This window comes from Python bivittatus, unplaced genomic scaffold, assembly GCF_059951505.1.
Source record: "Python bivittatus isolate LINGU-HERP-01145 unplaced genomic scaffold, Pbiv_v1 ctg000700_np1212, whole genome shotgun sequence".
Classification (NCBI taxonomy): Eukaryota; Metazoa; Chordata; class Lepidosauria; order Squamata; family Pythonidae; genus Python; species Python bivittatus.
Genome location: NW_028277098.1, coordinates 64,737,821 through 64,760,274, shown reverse-complemented (window position 1 = coordinate 64,760,274; position 22,454 = coordinate 64,737,821). Strand labels below are relative to the sequence as shown.

At 36.5% G+C, this 22,454-nt stretch overlaps 1 protein-coding gene across 2 annotated transcripts in view; it reads left to right on the top strand.

Annotated features, from left to right (window-relative positions):
* The window catches only part of PLXNA2 (plexin A2), a 459,753-nt gene that overhangs the window by 277,635 nt on the left and 159,664 nt on the right, over positions 1-22,454 (top strand). For both annotated transcript variants that reach the window (XM_088153293.1, XM_088153294.1), the window contains exons 8-9: positions 3,470-3,566; positions 6,769-6,883. In XM_088153293.1, coding sequence (XP_088009419.1) covers positions 3,470-3,566; positions 6,769-6,883 — 212 coding nt within the window. The remainder of the gene's footprint in view (positions 1-3,469; positions 3,567-6,768; positions 6,884-22,454) is intronic.

Genomic DNA, 22,454 nt, shown 5'->3' with positions numbered 1-22,454 from the left:
TCTTGTCGTTCTGGATTTTAAAAAATGCTTCAGCCTCTTTTGCTTAAATAACAGTTCCTGAATATCTTCACCAAGATAATCTTCCTTACATTATTTGTAAAAAAAAAAAAAAAAAAAAAAAGTCTAAGAATCCATTTTAGAGATTAATCGTTTTTTTGCAACATATATTGTCACAAACTATACTTATTTAAATATGTTTCATGATTACATATTCTAGAATTTCAGAGATACAGGTAGTCCTCGACTTACGATGGTGCTGAAAAAATTGACTTATGACCAGTCCTTGCACTTATAACTGTCATGGCATCCCTGCGGTCATGTGGTCAAAATTTGGGTGCTTGGCAACAGGCATATATTTACAATGGTTGCAGCATCCCAGGGCCATACAATCACCATCTGCAACCTTCCAAGCAGCTTCTGACAAAATCAGTGTGAAACCATGTGATTCATTTAATGACCACTCCAAAAAATATAAAATTGGGTGCAGTCACATGATACCTCACTTAACAACCACACCACTTTTTCAGCAATTTTCCAGTCCCTATTGTGGTTGTAAGTCAAGGACTACTTGTTACATGCTAGTTGGGAATTTTGAGAGTTGTAGTCAAATAAACTCTGAAAGACTCTGGATTATTTATTTATTTCATTAAATTTATTATAGCCACTCACTCCATTCTGGCTGGCCTACAGAATCTAATACTAATTAAAACAATTAAAAGCATAGGTAAAACAAAACAGCCTGGACTAAAAACAGTCTAAAGCAGAATAAAATGCGGGAAAAGTAAACTAGAGCTTCATTGTTTAGTCCTTGAAGTATTACCTGAATTGGCAATATGTGTATTTAGCGGGGAGCCAAAAGTTCATGAAGTGCAATGAGCAAAAGTATCTCCCTGACATTTCTACTCAGAGCCAGAATCTCTGTAACAGATGAACAAAAGTATTCACACCAGATCTGATGTTGCTTTTCTAGCTGTGCATTGAACAGAATTGAATTGAAATTGAATTTAGTAACTTTACCTTAGAAACTTTCTTTGTACCATTTCCACGGAAATGTGATGTCACCCAAACCATAGGTTTCCCATAGCGCCCTGGGAGACTGAAATATTTTCCCACTGTTTTGTGAAGGTTGCCTCTTTTATGTCATATTAATATCCTTTTAGCTGCTTGCATAGAGAGAAACTATTTTGTGTAATGTAAGCTGAAGTAGGGCATTGTTTTCGGGCAGTGCCATATATCACAGTAGAGAATGCTTAAGACTCAGTAAAGGCATGGCCGATGTTATTAGGATCTGTAATAGTGCTGTCTAAGTAGATGTGGCAGCTTCTTGGTGAGCCTAATCCTGAATCTCTAGTGCTCTGCTGATGCTGATAAGTAGTTGGTTTCAGCCACAATGCTGTCTACAAGGAAGTATATGCTTTCTATCTAAGACCTGTAACAATATAATATGAATGTCCACAGACTTTTATGTTTGTATTATAGCAGTGTTTTGTCATGTTATTTGCTCACTTTAATTTCCAGGAGTGTATCATTCTAAAACTGTCCAGCTGCTTTGTTTTAGGAATGCCTTTCATAAAAAAAAATATTTATTACTTGATTTTGGTTAGTGGACAGAGCTTTAATCCCAAAAGGAGGCAAGAAAAATGCCATCTACAAGTCTTCTGTAGAGTAGGTGTAATCTGCTTCTAGCAGATTGTACACACCCCACACATTTAAAAGTCAGCCTTCAAGCCATCTGCTTTATAAGCTTACATATCATTAGGGGTCTCAGTCTTTGTATTTTGAGGCGGGCAAGGAAGAAGGTAATGTGGGTGTTACTGATGCTGTAAAGTATGACTCAGTCCCCATGAGTGGGTGAAAGTTTCTATTTTTTGGATTCCTTCTTTGTGAATATAATTGCTATCAAATTTTCTCTCATACCATTATCAAACAGCTAATTGTTTGAAATTTGTTCTCTTGTTGCCTCATTTACAAGTAGCCATTCTTTCATGCAACACAAGTATTTAATGAATGTGCACAGAAATTCATGAAAGACCTGGCCGGTGCTGTAGAGCAAAAATGCCAGCAAATGGCTGGAAGGAAGTGAATACCATTCATGGCAGTCATGGCTATGTGCCATTTTACCTGGAGGAAGGATAGCAAAGATCAGCAATTCGCATACAATATCATGATGCAAATGATTTTTTTGTCTATTTCAGAAGATGTGGTTATTGGCAGGTGTTGCCTATCACACTGCCAGCCAATTTCCATCAATCTTCCTTCACTGGCGCTGGATGGCATTACAATAACTGCTTCTGATTTGAACAGAACTCAGCAGAGAAAGTGTAAATTCATGTTGCAATTTAATTAATGGGCACATTTCCTGTCTTTCAGTCTTTTCCAGTTTTTCAAGGACTGTTTCAAACACATCAAGGTTGAATCTTCCTCAGTTTTTCAAAGCCATTATCGCCTTTATTAGTGATTTTGGACTTTCAAAGGAATAGGTTCCTATAATTTTGCAGCAGCCACTGTGAATACCTTTCTTTGTGCCCCTGTCATAGGTATATGGTATTTATGCTGAATATTCAAGATTTTACCTATCAATTTTAGGGCATCAGTGTAAAAAGTCTAGCAATACCATATAGTCTCATATGCTTGGGGCAACATGAAAAATCTTGGGCTATAGAAGCCCTAGCAACTCCCTGGTTTATTTCACACAAGAAGCACAACCCTTAACTGGAATGAACACAGCACAGTTGCTGTGTTCATAACGCACTATGCCAAAACAAATAATCTTAACATGGATTAAAATGATTAACTATTTTTCACAATGTTAAGAAAACAGCTGGGTTTCCCATAATACTGATCCACAAAATACCCAATTAATTTTAGTCAAGACTAGAGTATTATGTGAAAACTGTCTGCATTAGCCTCCCAGAAACCAGATTAACAATGGCATGGGAAATGCAGCATATATTTATTTTCTAGTGCTTCTCCCATAACTCTATGGCATCAGAGGCAAGAGACCTGCTTTGGCCCTCATCTTGATAGAGTATTGTGAGTACCAGCCTTAAAGATACTGAGAAAATATAGGTTTGTTGGTTTATAAACTCCAGTTTTTTGAGGGTTTAGAGTTCAAAAGACACCATTATTTTGTGATTGGAAGGCTTTAGAAAATCAGTGCTGAAGCATTGGAAGGGTGTAATCCAGTAAATCTCTGGAAACAGTATACAGGTTGCCACGGGTTGTTCCAATAAAGCTGGTCGGTCTAACATGGAGCATACAGTACATTAATTTGATACTGCATTGTTTGAAAAGAGAAAAAAAATGCAAGTATCTCACCAAAGAAGTGGGAAAGAACACTTTTGAAATATTAAAAAAAAGATGAAAGAACAAGACTTGAAAGATAATTAAATGCATTAAACATCTGTAAAATGCCTACATTGTGCCTGTCCATCTTGTTTCAATAACTCCTTCCTCTCCTTTTTTCTAGACTGGTTTGGCATAGAGCTTCTGTTGAAATCCAGAGAGACAGGCAAGATGTTTGTCAGCACAGAGTTCAAATTTTACAACTGCAGTGCCCACCAGCTGTAAGATATCTCCTAATGTTTTTGTCATTGAATGCTTTACAGTTACATATAAATGTTTCCCTAATTTTTGCAGCAAGAGCTACAAAGTTACTGTGTATAAAAGGGCCAGGTTTAGAACCTACTAGCTAGGATTCACTAATATTTACATGGAGAAGAATGGTTATTTCCCTGGTTCATTAGGATAATTGATTTTTAAGTGTGTGTGTGTGTGTGTATGTATATATATGCATGTATGTGTACACACACACACACACACACACACAATGAGGATGACGTGGACATCTTGCCACTATAGCCATTATAAAAATGGTTAGATTCCAAATGCAATCCTCTATGATATAATCACAATATTGTGATGTTAAATTAACATTTAAGCTTCTTCAAACTTGTTCTGCATAATTGGCTATAAACAGATGACATAAATAAAACTAATATATCATGTTTTATTTAACTCCACTTGTTGATGATTGGTACTTCACTAAACCCTCAGTTACTGAAAGACTAAACTTTAAAAGTAAAATTTCACAGGTAATTTACCTTTTATGAGGAGGTAATGAAAAACTTCCAAAAAGCTAGGAACTCTACAGAACAATGGCCACTCTAAGTGTAAGAAGGGAATTCCAAGCTAACTCAGAGTAGAAAATTACATTCAGTGCACCATATAATAAAATTGTATGCTCAGTATCAGTATCTAATAGCAGCACTTACATGCTAAATTCATAAAGACTCATTTTGATCTGGGAAATGGAAGCTAAAGAGCATGTGTCATTCAAATTCCTGTCAAGAGAACGAGAAAGAGTGAGAAATGTGTCAAATGAGTGAGTAATTAAATACGTTCATGCTGCTTAATATTCCTGTCCCACTAGATTTGCATTTGTATGATTAGAATAAGTTTTTTTAAGATCATTACAGACAAATCAAAAGGAAACTGCAGTTGAGGATTAAAGATGGACAAACAGGGTTAATATGTGTTTTTGCAAGTGAGCGGTTGGGAAGCTCGCTGTATTTTTTAGTCTAACAATGAAGAATTATCTGTTTGATATACTGAAATCCCTCATAGAAGTCAGATTAAAGTAAAAAAGTAACATCTCCTTCAAGCTTGACTCTTAGTGACTTTATGGGCATAGTCATGTCCTTTTCTTGACAATAGTATGGAAGTGGCTCGTTATGATCTTCCACCAAGATGCATTTTTGACTTTGACCAGTATAGTCTACAAATTTGTTATTCCATAGTGGCCTCCTATCAGGTACTTAGCAAGTCTGGCCTGCTTGGTTTCCAAGCCCAGAAGAGGTCAGCTAGGTGCTAAGGTGATAGACAGACAGTTTAATCATCCAGAGACCTCCCTGATGGCCTTAAAATTACTAAATTTTGCACTGGTATCAGTTGCTGTGGGAAAATAAACACATAAGTTTTTATGGCATGAAATGAGGAAAGTGGCACATGTAATTGACCTTGTACAACATGTGCATGTTTTTAGCCTTTCAAAATATAAACTTTCCCTTTTTCTCCCGTCATTTGTAATACTAGAAAGAGAAGCATTAACTCTTCCTTGTGGGAGAAGGAAAATGCTTATGAATCAAATGCTGTTTAGATGTCTGTCCTGCTGAGAGCAGCTACTTTCAAAATATCCCAAAGCAAAAAAAAAAAAAAAAAATCCACGAAAAACACCATCGTAGTGATAGGGAAAGAAAAACTGCATGCACTGCAGGATCTAACCAAAGCCCTGGGCAGAATCTGGAGCAAATATATACATATATAATTTCCCTTAAGCTTGAGCTGACCTAGATGGCATTAAACTATTGCTATTGCTGTCACCTCCCAGAGTTATTCCTTGCTAGTCCAGTACCCACCTGGAATACTGTGAAGCCTTCCAGAGATAAAATGAGATTATATGAAAAGCCAGTCACTAGAAGATGGGTTGTTAAGGACCTGAGCAAAAGTTAACAGTGTTCTAAATCTTTAGATTAATTAGCCAGAAGTCCAGGAATGGGAAAAAATCATAATCTTGCAGCTGTCATTTGGATAAAACTGTTCTCTGCGATTAAACTAGTGAACTCTTCCTGATTTGGTGGGAATTAGTTGTGCTTAAGGACAGCTAAACAAGTGTACATCAGGCCAGTGATGTTTTGGCACAACATATTTGGGCATGGTTCATTTTTTGTATATGCAATTGAGAAAAGGCTTGAACATTCCCAGTGAAGGAGAGTTCATCACCTCTTACTGTTCCTTTTTTGGGGGCGGGGGGGGGGTTTTACTAATATTTCATTGGAAACTGCTTCACAAATTTTAAGGGTGCTATCATATGCCACCTCCAGCCTTTTCTTCATAATATTTAGTTTCTAATCCCCTGATCAGAAAGCAGAAGTCTGATTATTCATTGTGTTTTCATTACACTTTTCAGCCTTAAAGGTTCCCCTTATGTGAAGCACAGCCATTAAAATTTGATACACAACATTGATGGAATAGAAGGAACTCAGCTGGGCCTATCCAAGCACAGGGGCAAGATGCTTGGGAAGGTCATCTGCATGGGTTGAGTACCTTGACAATTCATCTGGCTCAGTTGATAAACACTTTGGACCAAATAGAAAAATTTATCAGCAACATTTGCCTTTTTATTTGCACTGCACTTTTAAGACTCCAGAGTATATGCTCTGAATTGGAACCAGATTTAACTGGGATATCAGACTTTCACTGAATAACTGTCCATAATAATCAGGTGTTATTATACAACTATCATGGATACAAGCCTAAGATTGAGAGAATATCTTTGGCAACCTAGTGAATTTTTGAGAAGCATGAGATTTGAATCAGGAAATTCTCTTAGATGTTGGGATTCTAGAATAGCATGTATTGAAACAAATGATCTTTGCAATAAACCCAATAATACAAAACCTGTATTACTTGAACTTAATCGCTTTGGACTAGAGGCACTGGACATATGCAAACACTGGAAACTTACATGGTAATGCTTTTCATCAGCCCTAAGAGACAATGATAAACTCCATTTTTCCACCAAGTCTTTATCATAAAGGCACCTTTGTGCCTTGCAGCTGTAAACCTTTTTTCAAACAAAGTGTTCATTCTGTTTACACAAATATATACATAACTTTTGCTGACATCGATAATATTGCAACTGGATATTCCATAATTATCAGGCATTATCAATAATAAACATATTTGCCTGTGTTCCTTTCTTGGCAGGTGCCTGTCTTGTGTCAACAGTGCCTTTCGCTGTCACTGGTGTAAATATCGAAACCTGTGCACTCATGATCCAACAACATGCTCCTTTCAGGAAGGACGGATCAATGTTTCTGAGGTATAAACACTGGATTTAGGAACTAGACAACACCATTTGTTATGGTGCGGGTCTTAAATGTTACCCTTGTGATTCAGCTGGACTCCCTTTTCCCACACTGGGACAAAGGTGAAACAGAGAGAGAGAGAGACACTCAGGAGATCTAAATCTTGGTGGTTGGTCTCATTTCTAGGCAAGGGATATGTTTGATGATGATGATAGTAGTAGTAATATAATGATGATGATGAGATTGCAGTCCTGCATAGGTTCATAGTACAGTTCAAGTGAGATCTGGAGTTGTATTCGGAAGAGGCCCATCTGTGAAAAACACTAATGACTCTCTGTTGGCTGTAAATAACATATATTTGATATGATAATAATTCCCATCTATTTTAGGAAAAATCAGTTTTTCTACCTTTAGGTAGTAACACAGCATTAGTTTACACAGAGAGAAATCTCAGAAAAATTATTCTAGCAGCATTCTGCCACTGCAGAACCACAGGATATATATTTTGAACTGTTTTCACCATGTTTCTAACTGAGAATCTCAGTCATAGAACTAAAAAGAAGAGAATTTATATGTTATTAGGCAAAAAAGCAGTTGAGGAGGAAGCTACGCACTGATGTACATTTCACCCTCACAGTGATTTGGTCATATTCTCTATTTCTTTAGTTTTTGTGTCTTGATATGGTGACAACTAACTGAAGTTTTTCAATATTGTTTATAAGCATATTTCTTGATGCTGATATGAATTCAGATTAAGAATATCTGACCTTTAGACTGAACCTGGGAATTACGGACAGTGACTGAAGAACTGGTGATTTTAGATTTAAGCAGGGGCTGAGGTAACTGTAGCAGGAAAGGGTTTACGGCAGGCAGCTAGCCAAGCTTACTGAATAGGTCATCTTGCCCAGACATCCGGGCTCAGCTAAACATGCCCCTTCCTCAAAGGAATTCACAAATTGTCAGCATGGTGGAACCCAATCTGACCTGGGACCCTGATATGATGATAGAGAGACATTCATACTTTGCTTCTTATTTTGAAATTGGAAAAAAAGACCCACAGTAGTAGTTTGCACTGGAAATTATGTTATTAAAGGCAGAGTTAATTTGTGGCTAATAATTGAGACGGATGGCATAGTATCCATGAGACCAAGGGAAGATTTTCGCTGGGTTTTTTTTCACCACAAAGATGTTAAGCCATCAATATTTTGAAAAGATGAGAGGTGTAAAGTATCTGCCTTTGACAAAAAAATTAACATATGTTTCAGATTGCCAGTAGAAATAATTGGTTTTAATTGAATCTCATAAATGTGAAGTCTAACCAGTGAGATTGAAGAGAATAAAATGCAAGAAAATAATAAGGAAAAATTACATTTCCTTTCTGATTATAATGTAGTTATACTGCAAAGATACCCAAGAGAAATAGCAAGCTTAAAAAATATATATATATTTTTGATTAGCAAGAATAGCAGATGTATGTATGAATGTAAAAAATTATTAGGGTTGACAACAGAAATACATGGTCATTATCTTATTGATGCCTTTTATCAAAAGTGAAGCCAAATGAGTTGCATACAGTGTGAACTTCAAAGTGCTTTGTCCAGAAAGACTTGTCAGCTCTGAGGACCAACAAAAAAGTGTGAAATATTTTGATATAAAAACAAGATTCTTCTTTTTAAAGTGGTAATACGTAGCAATCTACTTTTATGAATATGCACTTTCTCAGCTGTTCCACAGTGATATTCTATTTTGCACTTTGGAAGCAAAGTTCCTACTGTTGAAGGTTGCTGTTACCACTCCAGTAGAAATAGGATCATGTGATGATACAAATAAACCATTGTTCCTATTTTCTCTATACACCTATGCACACACACCCATCTAACTCAGTAAACTCATTCGTTTAGCTTCTTCAGAGGAATTCAAATGCTGACTGTGAGAACTACAATGTAATCTAGTTACTCAGTCAAAAGCTCTTTGCAGATAGTAATGCTCAAATGCCAGAATATTTGTTTTTATGCTTTTAGCACTACCTTGCTGACAAACCTCTTCTTACTTCTGTCTAGATATATTATAAGAGAACTCAAATGCAAATCGACTTCATTAGCAAAAACTGAGTTGCATTTGGAAGCAAAGCAAAAACAGTAATATTTCCATGAAACTAGTTCTAGTTCCTAGAAAAGCAGCATACACAAAACTCTTCATGTGAATATTAGGTAGTATTTAGCTCAATATTAGAATGTATATGTGAGAATCTACCTCCAGAACCATTTGGTTGTGTTAGTTAACACATCTCTGAAAGGTTAAAATCATCCCTTTTATCAGATGTTAGCCATGGTAAGAATCATTACACATTGCTAGCAACTGTTTGTTTATGGCAGAATGAGAGCAACCTTAAGCCTTTTAAAGTAAGGCTATACTTTTCAAAATTACTGAAAAAGTGGCACTTTCATGCTTCACCATTTTGTTCTCTATTAATGCTTACAGACAGATCTGCACTCTACAGCCGCTCAAGTAAATCTGCACTGTGTGAATCCTTTTCCTCTTTACACTCTGACAGACTTATTATTTAACACAGTTAAACAACTGTACACTTAGGGCTGTGAAACTAGCCAGCTCTGACAATGAGGATGTATGACTCAAATTTTGTCCAAGGCATTCACTGAAAACAGTATGATTCACTTTGTGGGCAGAATCAGTTGTTAGAATGCTTATTCCTTAAAGTGCTTTTATCCTTACCTTTCCATCTAATACCCTTCTAAATGAAAAACAGACTATTTAAAAAAGATATAAAACAGCCACAAGAGAATTTTTGAAGTAATCCCCCAACTACTCAAAACAGAAAATAGTAAATAATACTTTTTTTAGAAGAAAGTTTATTAAAAAGCCAAGTTTTAGCTCTTCACTGAGACATGAACAATGAAGTAGCTGTAAAAGTTCTTGGAAAGGCATTCCATGGTCCTTCCTGTCTTATTTTCCTACCTACTGAGTTTCAGAAATTAGATTTTGCAGAGAATAGGGATAATCTATATGCCAAGCTGTTGAACAGAACACTTGAGCAGACTCTCATACAATAAAGCAATTAATTCAATAACCCTTTCTCAGATATTTATTCTACTCAATTTTTTCATTGGGGGGAGGGGCAGGAAGGACGGATTCCCATCCCAATAGACAATCCGGTCATAATTCACACTTGCAGAAGTTGCTCAAGAACCATGTATTAATCTTTGTATCTGAATGGCTTCCATAGGAACAGTAGGGTAGGGGTAGGGAAGGGAGAATTATAGAAATGCATAGAGATATATGGTCCAAAATGAACATACAAACACTGGCTTGGAAAATAAAAATAAAAAGTATTCCCTTCATGAATTCAAAGTTAACATGGTGCTCAGCATTAAGTGACAAATAAAAACACAGCATGGACCTGGAGTCTGGCCTACAGATTTATCACCTCTGTTGGTAAACTAAACAGCAGTGTACCCAGCTGGATTTTAAATTTCACACTTTTTAAAGGAAAGAAAACTAATTTTGTTGCTATGGAACAACCAGCAAAGATATATGGAAGGACTTGGTCCTCTTCATCTAATCAAAATTAACTATTCTGACTAATGCCTGGCTGTTGAAAATTACCTCTTATCAATGCCATAATTTTCCATATTCTGTCAAAGCAAGTTGTAGCAAGATCGCTGACAAATTTTTCCCATCTATTTTCTTTAGGGATTGAAAGTAACTAGTAACCCTCCAACTTTACTCCAAACTCTATTATTATTACTGAGTACTAAGTATCACTGAGAAAGTGAGTTACTTTGTTCATGTATATCTTGAATGTATATGCTCTCTTTCCACCAAACTATGGTGCCCAAAAAGGCTTGCAATATTACAATATTGACTGATTAAGTCCCATCTGTTGGTATTTACTCTTAGCGACCACAAAGAGATTTTCTCCAGGATGATCTGTCCCTCATCTTCCAATAGTGTACCTATCACCTTTATAACTGAGTCCATCGACCTTACTGCTGGTCTTCCCCTTTTTTTATTTCCTTCCTCCTTTCCCAGCATCAGAACCTTCTCCAGAGAGCTAGGTTCTATCTTCACATAATGTGTCCAAAGTAGGATAGTTTGAGCCTGGTCATCTGTGCCTCCAGTAAGAACTCTAGGTTGATTTGTTCAATGATCCACAAGTTTGTTTTTTTGGCTGTCCATGGTATTCTTCTCTACCACCAGAGTTCAAAAGCATCAGTACTCTTTTTATCCAGCTTCTTCAAAATGCAACTTTTACTTCCGTAAAGTGTCACAGGAAATACCATTGCCTGCATAATTCTGATCTTTGTAAGTATAGACACTTCACAGCATCTGAAAATCTTTTCCAAGGTCTTCAGGGTTACGGTACCAGATGCTAGTCTGTAGTGTATTTCCTGAGTGCTTTGTTGATCCTAAAAGGCAGAAGCTATTTTCCACTTCAATATCTTCCTTGTCAGTTCTAAGGCTAGTGGTTGTACCTGTTGTCATTAGTTTAGTCTTCTTTATATTTAATCTTAGTCCCATTCGTTCACTGTGCTACTTGATTTTTATGAGAGCTTGCAGATCCTTTGCATTTTCAGCTATCAGGGTAGTGTCATCAGCATAGCACAGGTTATTGATGTTTCTTCCTCCAATTTTAAAATCATGCTCTTCTTATTTATTTATTTATATTTCAAATTTGTCACCACCCATTTCACTGCAGAGTGACTCTTCTTCCAATGTAGCTTTCCTTAATGTATATCCAGCATATATTGTAAGTTGAATAAATAAGGGGAGAGTATGTAGCCTTGTCTCACTACTTTACCAACCTGGAATTACACACACACACACACGTGTGTGTGTGTGTATACATATACATGCATGCATATACATACAATTAAAATCACACAATAACAATCAGTTTATACAGCAAAAGTCATCTCAGATAAGATTAACAAAGAGCAGTAGCCAAGAAGATACACTCTCTCATACTCCCACCAAATTTACCTCCTGCAAGATTAGGAAAAGGTGTTAATATTTTAAAGCATGTTCAAGCTTTTGAGGAAGGATTCATTCTTTCAGAACTTGGCTTTGGGTTGTATATAAGTTTATAAAGTCAACTAGTTCTTTACCCTAAAACAGATTATTGGGATTTATTTATGCATTGATATCCTGAAACAGTCATTAAAAAAAAAAAAAAACCTCTCAGTAGCTCACAACATGTAGCAAAATAATATTTAGTAAACACTTACACACACACAAACATACAGTTCAAAACAAGGGAATCCAGTCCATCCATTCCTACTTATTTCCATTCAATAATCTGGCCAAAGAATTCAAGTCTAAATGTTTTTCCCATATAAACAATATTATGTGCTCCATTCACTGTGAATTAACTGTAAGATATTTCAAATTGACTCCTGCTAGCAACTGAAATCCATTCATGTATTTTGCAAATTTGAGTGTGTCACTTCTTGTTCAAGTACTGTAACTCATTCTGTTCAAGTTCCAGGAACTGGAAGATATGTGGAAGTGGGAGAGTACAGAATTGGCTGTGGCTGGTCTTTGTCAGAGAGGAAAGTAATGGAGGATGAAGGAATGTTCAGTTGAAAGGAGGAGCAGAAGGGGAACATAGTAAGCTGAAGGAGATTCAGACTGGTGATATCAGAAGTTCTGGTACAAGACTCAATTCCTATCATAGTGCTATGCTTTTGAGCAGAAGCAGTCCTCTTGGGTGAGAAAACTAGTGGCTACATGTGTGCTGTGTTGTTGGCACATCTGCCATGTGTGAATTCAGGAGGATGAAGAACATTGTTGACCCATTGTCAGTGAAGTAATAGTGAGAGCGTGAACATCTGCCAAGGAATTTGATCTGAACTCTACACTTTAATTAGTCTTCTCAATCAGTGAGAGGTGATTGAGATATCTTGATGCAGGTATCTTCTGCTAAGCTAGTTGCCCCAAACCCTGAATCAGGTGGCCAAATTATGGGCACCTTTGTTCTTGGCTGCTTTTGATGAACACTAGATCTGTGCAGAATAAGACTGCATCCATTTAAGCTATGGGAACATATGAACACACAGACCTGGCATTTATTACTGAGATCTGGTTAAGTAGTGACAGGGAAGTAACTTTATTGGAAATCTGCCCTCCCAGATTTCAGATTGTGCAGCAAGCATAGCACCAAAGCTAGGAAGCAGGGGAAACAGTGGTTGTAAGATATCTGCGGCTTGCCAGATGAGTTTATGGGTTGCCATGTGGGTAAAGTTGTATGTATTTAGCCTGGCATTTATAAGCTAGATTGATGCTTTCCTGGATTCTTTGGGCAACTAGGAAGGATGACAATAGCTGGGTTTGAGAGTTTCTTTGAAGGAAAATATGATGCCATATGCCTTGAAGGGGATAGTAGTCTTTTGATGAAATCTCTTGTTTTGGCCATATTTGATAACTTTCTCCATCAAATATGGAATCTCCATCCCTTCCGTTTTTGGTTGTTGAGAATGGACAAAGGACTCAGCTTCAGAGAATTCTAAAGGCAGAGGTTTATCTGGATCCTTTTCAATCAGGATTCAGACCCTAGCATAGGATGAAAACAGTTGCATGCATCCACCACTACAACACATTCTATATACAGTTGTCTTTGGAAAAACCTAGATGCTGCAATGTGTGCAGTATGCTACAGTCACACTACTTAAGGGTCAAACCCAATATTTCAGGGTAACATCAATTTTAAGGTTGTTGCATTGGCTACCAGTAGGCTTCCAAACCCAATTCAAAGTGTTAGTTATAATCTTTAAAATCCTATACAGCATAGAACGGGAACTGCCTTACCAATATTGAATCTACTTCACTGGTCCAAATTTCTAGAAAGGACCTGCTGAGAGTCCTACTTCCTCAAAAGGTACATGGGATGTGAGCTAGGTTTCAGCAGGGGATCCTATTATGTTGAATACCACCCCCCACCCAAATTACATGTGATTCCATCCTATTAATGTGTCTTTAGTCCTGACTGAAAGTTGCAACAATTGTTTTAAAATCTTTCTTGACTAGGATGATTCATAACTATTGTAAATCAATTAATAAATTGTCACAATTGACCTTTGAATTATCTACTATTTCTTTTCATGATCCAAAATGTAATAAGCTTTTGACCAGCCCTCAAAACTGATTGGACATGTTTGTGGAGATACTATAGTGAAGGAAAATAATTATGTTTTCCTCCATTATTGCCATAGCATGAATCTTCACTCAGGTTTTCAGCAATTAAGAAGATTATGCCACTGAAATAAAGGCACTATGGAATTTGTCTTTCCTACAAATGCAATGGATTGTTCAGTTAAGCTGTCACACTAAAAGCCTTTGACTGAAATGCTGTTAAACAGCATTCACTGAAGATATCTAGCATTAAATGAGTTCTGTAACATGAAACGTTTATGTGGGGGGAAAAGGGGTTGTAATTTTATGCTAGTGTAGAAATTATAACAAAAAAGTGCCTCTGTAAATGTGGGGAAAATATAAAAGGTGAATAGGAAGTCATGGAAATATAAAGTAATATTTTATTATAAAATAAAACATCTCTGTATAGTCTCATTTCAGTAGATTGATAAGAAGAAATAACTGTATTTTTTATTTTTGTTCAATGTATTTTTTATCTACCCCAGAATGAAACCTCTTGGATTAGTTGATAATTATTCTCATAAATTTGGGGATAATCATCTTTTGGTATCCATTTTGTACAAATTGCATTTTTACATGTGTGGGACTGAATCAGGGGAGTGTTCACGGATTTTGAAAGGTTAAACTGGAGGCACATTCTATTTCTTTTCTATGGAAATGTTTAGATAATAATCCCACCTGGGAAATCTCCATACCTGATTGTGTTTTCAGCCTGATGTGAAGTTCCTTGTAATTATAATCATATTACAATCATTGTTGGAAGCATCAACAATAAAAAGTAAAGCATCTATCTGACCTTTAAATACCTAGATCTTTCAGTTAGAGGCTGAAGCCTATGGAGTCAGGCAGCTTATTCATTGTCTTTTTTCCTTGACAGATTTTGCAAATGTATGAAATGTTAATATAAATTAACTGCACATAAAGTATATGATAGAACATCCACAGTCCTAGTCATACATGCATCTCATTATAGTTTAATATTGACTATTTGGTTGTGAACCGCCCAGAGTCCCTCCTTGTGGGGGAGTTGGGCGGTGATATAAATTTGATTTATAAATAAATAAATAAATAAATAAATAAATAAATAAAATTTCAGAACCATACATGATGTACATTAGAAAGAGCTACGCATGCATTTGGCTGAGTCCCACTGAATCACTAAACTATGTTTTACATTTTTTTGAGAATGAAAAGGTGCATTGTAGGGAGATGTAAATCTGGAAAGGCTTCAAAACCTAGGTGTGTAATCTGTTAGTGCAGACAAGTAATTCTAGTGGTTTGTGGCCTCCATTTCTGTTGAAACTAGAAACCCTAAGCCAGAATTCATTCTGTGGACAATGGAGGTGCTATTATCCACAGGATCCAATGTCCACTTGTTTCAGTGGAAACTCAGCAAATCTACATTGATTATTGTTAGTAGTAGTAGTAGTAGTATTTAAACATGTGGAGTCCTTGGGGTTCTCTGAGCTTGGTTATTTTCTTGCAGATGTTTTGTTACCCAGTTAAGTAACATCTTCAGTGCTAGAAGGAAGTGGGGTTTGCTCTCTGTTTATATACAGTAGCTTGCCCTGTCAGTGTTGGTGGGGGTGTTGTTTTCTTCAGGTAGTTCCTTGATTAGGCTGTTGTTTACTGTTTGATTGTCTGAGTTGGTAGTTCCTTGATTAGGATATTGTTGTAAACAATAGCCTATTGTTTGTTGTAAACAATACCTTAATCAAGGAACTACCAACTCAGACAATCAAGCAGTAAACAACAGCCTAATCAAGGAACTATCAAGGAAAAAAACAACACCCCCACCAATACTGACAGGGCAAGCTACTGTATATAAACAGAGTGAACCCCATTCCCTTCTAGCACTGAAGATGTTACCTAGCTGGGTAACAAAATGTCTGTGAGAAAACAACCAAGCTCAGAGAACCCCAAGGACTCCACAGTTCAATCCTGAGCTACATATATTCTCTTCTATTGGTATTTAAATATGTATGCCACCCAACTCTTGACAACTCTGGCAGCTCACAACAATCAAATTATAATCAAATCAGTAAAACATAAAAGATAAAGATAAAAGATAGCAAGCACAATGAAGGGAGGGGTCCCACTGTCCCTCACCAAAGGCCTGGGTGAAGAGCCAGATCTTCATGGTTCTATATAAACAAAAAAAGACCATAGTGGAGTTGGCTAGTCAGGTGAAGCAAATAGAAACATCTGTTCCTGTAGGATCTTCTGGAATTCACACTATGAGATGCAAAATGTTTTTTGTAAGCAGTATTTTTCTGAGCATTTTATTTAAAAAGAAAAGATGCAAACTGTCTTCTTTGATGGACACGTGTTTGTGAGTAGGAATTAAAATAAGAATTTATGTTCTCCAAATTTATTTTATCCTAAGTGTGTTTGTTACCATAAGCCAGTTCAGTAAGTTATACCCCCTAGTGGTCATCAAAACGTAACAAATAGGAGACATTGTTTAGTGTGTTTCCTTATCTTTTAGAAGAATAAGGATGCTTTAATTCACTTTAGTTACTCTGATCTTGTCAGGGAAATGATTTCTATTGATTAGATTTATTAGATTTATGTCACATATAATCTAGATTTCTAAAATGTGTCTAATTGAGAATCTCAGGAATAATGAAAATTTAACGTCTAACTGATCATGATCCAGTGGCATGTGTATATCAAACCCATGCCAGAACTATGCAGTGTTCATCGCCCTTCAGATTCTCCCTTGGGAGAGAAGAGAGCAGAGAATGAATGTTGAGAAAGAAAGAAATCCTTTTTCTTTGCACTGACTTTTAAAATAACAGAATAGCTTTTCTTTGCATGTCCTAGCTGAACAGAAGCTTTTGTTTCTCTAATATCACTTTTTATTCTGTTTAAAATGTTCACCTGGCCATACAGTGCTGCATAGTCAGCTGTTTATTATAAAGAGAATAACAGAAGAAAAAAGGTGGTGATGGCATGATCGTTTTATGCCACTATGAGCATACATGATTGTCGATCTGAATAAGAAAAGTCATTGGAAAGTAAGATGATTTTTCCGTTTCCCCAAATTCCAATCAAAATTCTCCTTTCGCCTTTGATGGAGAAAATAAAAAGAAAATTCCTGTGAATATCAGGGTCTTGATTTGGCTCAGCTTTAATGCACCGAGAGCTGACTTTCAATAGAGTGCAGCAAGGGAGCTGCTCTGCTATGCACGAAACCCCGACCCAGAATCAGGTCTACGAATGATTTAGCATCGGGTGCCCCACGAACATGCGTTGTGCCATGGGTGAGAGGCCGCCCCCGTCCGGCCACGCTCCGCTCCCGTGACAGTTGGAGGGTCTGAATTCCACAGTATAGTAAGTCAGAAGCAAGCAAATGACTTAGCAGAATTTGTGAACGTGATTGGTGATCACTCTGTGTGGTCTTTCACAGCCTTTGCTAGTAACTGGTCTTTGGATTTGCCACTTAACAAAGCAAGTGTCACTTCTAATAATCACTACATTTGCTATGTAGTTGTACAGGTGTGTAGCTTCTTTAAATTGGGATATGGCATCTTAGAGCTTGAACATTTAGTCCATCTTTCTTTGTGATTTCATTATTTCTCTTGCATGCTCTTAAATAATTAAATTTGATTTATTAAAAAAAATCATGATCAGTGGGATTTCCATAAATGCTGGCTACAGGGAGAACTGAAACAAGATAAGAGGAATTAGCAATGCCGTGCTTAGGAAAGTTGAACAGGGGGTATGTTGTATTTGGGGGAAAATACTGAGTAAAACTATACACGTTAATGAGATCAACCTGAGTTGCAGGTAAAGAGGGACATGTTTGTTCAAAAGAAATTGGTTGACTGAGTTTTGAATTATTAGTAATATTTAATCATCATGGTAAAATGTATTTGCCTGTTTGCAAGCAAAAGCCACATATTAACTTACAATATGCATTTGGATTTTTTTTAAATAGAGATTAGAGATAAGATGATTCTGGCATATTTTTTGGCTGCTTATGAATTTTGTGTTTTAAATTCAGCTTTCCAAAGGAGCACATTATTTCTTGGATTCAACCAAAGTAAATTAGGAGTTATGTTAGTGAAATCAATGGAGCCATCCATAATGCGCTGGGAGAATTTTAAATCATATGCCAATTAGGTTAGCATATATTAGTGTGCTGAATTAACTAATACTTGCAAATGTCTGATAGAAGGGAAGTCACAAATAAAAACAACCTGTTTTTAGTCTTCTACTTTTCATATTTTTCAGATTGACTTAGACAACTAATCTCAGCTTGTTTTTCAAGCAATTTATGATGATCTTCTAGGTATATTGCTTAAAATATATAGCATACAGTTTTCATAAAGGAATATGATCCCACAGTACTGTCGCTGATTCTGAATATTTAGATGGGATTCCTGGAGACAGGAAAAAATATCAGAACGAAAGCATGCCAACGGTATTCATTGGGAGAAAGCAAAAACAAAAACCACTAGATTTAAGGACTCACAGCTTCTGCTCTGGCCAACCTTACAGAATTTATCCATACAGATGATTGCCAACCTACCAAATGTATTCTCTGTTACAGAGATGTGACAGAGAAGATGCTTGGCAGTTTGGGGATCAAGTACAGATTCTTTATATGCTGGTCATAGCAGACTATATATTACTACAATTGTAGTAGTGGTAACCAACAATTTTAAGCTATTTAAATACCCCACTGGCTTCCATCTAGTTTGATTATTAATCCTCTGCACTGAAGAAATCTTACACAAGCAACTCTCTCCTAAGGGATCCTTGAGTTGCCTGGATTCTGATGGTAAGCTTTTAGGGTTAGACACAGAAACCTTGGAGGAGAGGCTGATATTTGACCAACACTTTGGTATTGCCTATAATGATGAATCATCCTGGAGAAAATCTATGTGGTTGCTAAGATTATGGCATATAATCAAATCAAATAATAATTAACCCCTGCACAGTGTTGCACTAGGATACTTATGCAATGGAAGCTGTTCAGTCTAAATTTTGAGATCCCTAGTTCGAATTCCCTACTCTGTAGCTAATGCACTTCTCCAGCTTGAGTTCAGCTGCATTTCAGTTGAGACTCAATTATGACTCTGCCAATTGAAGTACTGGCTTGAACAAATTGGGAGCAGGGGCAGACAAATTTATAGTCCAAGTAGTTCTGGCAGAAAGATACTAGTCTTTAAATAATGGACAGTCTGGCTCAAAGATAATTTTAGAACTAGATTTACAAGAGATAGAACCAACATTTATCATCTCTACTATTATGAGCTCAAGGAACCTCCTTTCATTATTCCCAAATAGCATTTTAAGTCCTGTTTCACAGGAGAATCTTTACACTGGCAAATCTGGATGCTCTCCTATCAATGGTACTGTTGGACAGATTCAATGGTCTTCCTTATCAAGAGTTTATGTATCTGCTCCGACACTGCAATTGAAACAGTAGCGCATGTTCTTTTCCATAAGCCCTATAGATTATGTTTCTTCAATCACTCATCTGATAAATACAATAAAGATGGCCAAGGTAAAGGTAAAGTCTTCTCCAGTTGAGCTCAACTTCCTGTGGCCATTTGGGCATGTCCATGTAACATTTTTTACAAGAGTACACAAGTTATTTGCCTTTGCCTTCTTCCAGGACTTTTTTTTTTTTTTTTAATCCTACAAATGTGGGATTCCCTGATGGTCTCTCATTCACATACTAACCAAGTTCAATCCTGCTTTGCTTTTTCAAAAACAACCAAGGTTACCAGGTTACTCCATCTGCTGTGTCAAAATGGCTAGTAGTGTGGTTGTATTCTGTTGCAGTTGGTGATATAGCTTTGCCTTCCACACTTTTAGATCCCTTTATTACTTCAATTGTTGAAGTACAAATGTCCTACAATCTCCCATTTCTCAGAGTAGACTGTATTTATAGGATGATAGTGCTTTACATATGTCTTCTAATGAAACCTTTGCAATGGGGAAAAACCTCCATTATGTTCTCCATGGATTCAATAATGCAAACCCTTCTGCAAGTAACATTTCCAACTCTGCAGATCTGATTTATGCTAAAAGAAAAAGGGAATTATCACTATCTACATTCTTTTGCTCTAGAAAAATGTTTTCTTCCATTTTATTTGTCTAACCAATTTCTACAGCTAGCTACCTCACAGTACAGTGACTCTAGGTGATGAACAAAAAGATTAAAAATAAAAGATAAACAATATAAATAACAAGAACCAAGATATAGCATATGTACAAGACCTAATTCCATGTCTAGTCCAAGGACTGGAACCAAACAAATCATCAAGATTCACTTAACCTTCTGCCCCAAAAGCCTAGGGAACAACCAAATCTTTAATGCCTTATGAGAGGCCAATAGGACAGGACCATCTGGATCTCTGTGGAGATGTTATTCCAAAGGACAATTAATAGATCATAGTAGGAATGATTCCCCATCACACCACTGATCTGGGGGATAATGGGACATATAACGTAGTTCCTTTACAAGAACTAATTTATTGCTTTATATTTTGTTGTAAGCTGCCCAGAGTCACTTTTTGTGAGGTGGGTGGCCGTATAAATTTGATAAATAAGCAAATTAAATTCTATGCTAAGGTGCAGGGTTTTTTGTTTTTGTCTTTCTCTTTCTCTTTCACAGTAAGCTTAATGTATTTCTACAAAATAGCATACTGTCTTAAATTTTATACTGTAAAGCTTTAAAAGATCAGAGGTTAATTACATACCCATTATTTTCTCTCAGTACTGTTTTGAGTAGCCCGGTCTTAAAAAGAAAATGAAAGAAATGATTAAAATCAATGCTGAGTATAGGCAAACTATGGACAATCAAAGGACATAATAGTAGATCAGCCTGAAATCTCTTTCTCTCACACCCTCTGCTTCTCCCTATGTATTTATCAATTTCAGGAGCGCTTGGAAAAGTTTTTCCTAAGACCTTACGATGCCAATAGGTTAAGCACAACAGATAATTGAGGCATTATTGTGAATCTATGCAAGCTTTCCCCAATCTGGCATCCACCAGAGGGTTTGGACTACAGCTCCCATTATATAAGCCAGATTGGCCAATTGACAGGTAGATGATCATATGATAGGAATCATAGTAGTCCTAATGCGCCTTTTTGCCCTTTCATTTATAATTATACCTACCTCTTCATTTCTTTCCATGAACCAAGTCTTTAACCCCATTCCTCAAAATCAGGCCACCTTTATTAAAATCTATTACCTCCTTCCCCTATCTATAAGTTCATTAATTCATGCTCTTCAGCATTTTCTTCTATTACATGTCACAATCTTCCATATGCCATGGTCATCAACAGAGAGTCCCATAGACCTACCCCTGCTGCTATGATCATGGCGATGGTCAAGTGAGATTTTCACATAATGCTTTTTAGTAAGGCAGAGAAGTACAGGCTGGAGTACCAGTCTTACTTGAACCTATGTCAATGTGAACATATTCTGTGAGCAGTGTTGCAGGAAATTGCTACTACAGATGGGTGAATCTCCTCCCTTTGTAGTTTGTGCCACTTTTCTCATTTTTTGATTCATAATTCTGGGGTTTTTTATATTCTGCAAATTTTCAGAAATATTTTCCCCAAGTGTGCATGTAAATATGTATTTTAAATACAAATTTACACATGCATTTTAAAATTTCTCTTTAAATGCACATGTCAATACAGTTGAAGTGCCAACCATCTTTTTCAGGGTTTGAGCAAATGAAACTGAATAGCTAAGTTTTGATCTATGTATTGATCCCTATATTGGATTAACATAAGTAGAATGAACTTTTTGCAAGGGAGAAGCTCCAGGGACAAAGTACAACCCGTACTGGAACAGCAATGTCATCGGAGGCCACAATGGAATCCCACTGGTACCTCAGTGGGAAAGGTATTACAGTGATGTATTTGAGCTGAAGTTCAGTTCCCCAAAGTGAAGTCTAATGTTTAGTCACTTTAGTAGTAGGTAAAATCTAATAGTTGAAAATATGCCAGTAACAGCAGCTGAAACCATACAACATGATTAGTTATAATTTAGATTATTTAATGTGGCCTTAACATGTTGTACTTTGTTACAAAAAAGTGACTCTGGGTGCTGTATTCATTTTCAAAAACTATTTAAAAGTTTAGATAAAGGTATAGATTATGGTTTAACATGATCTAGAAGGCCAACCAAAGTCAATCAGTCAATCATGGTTAAATAGACCAAATAGAATAGTTTTTAGAATAATGTACAAATGTAGTGTATGAATCTATATGTAAAAGGAAAAACCATATAGGTGTACATACAACAACATAAACATAGAGTATGTTAATGCATGCAGTTCTCTTTCATCATTTAAAGCAGCTGCAGTCTTTGGAAGCTCTCACAATTGGTTCAAAAGCTACGTATTTATCAAATTTGTACGATCACCTATCTCACAAAAAA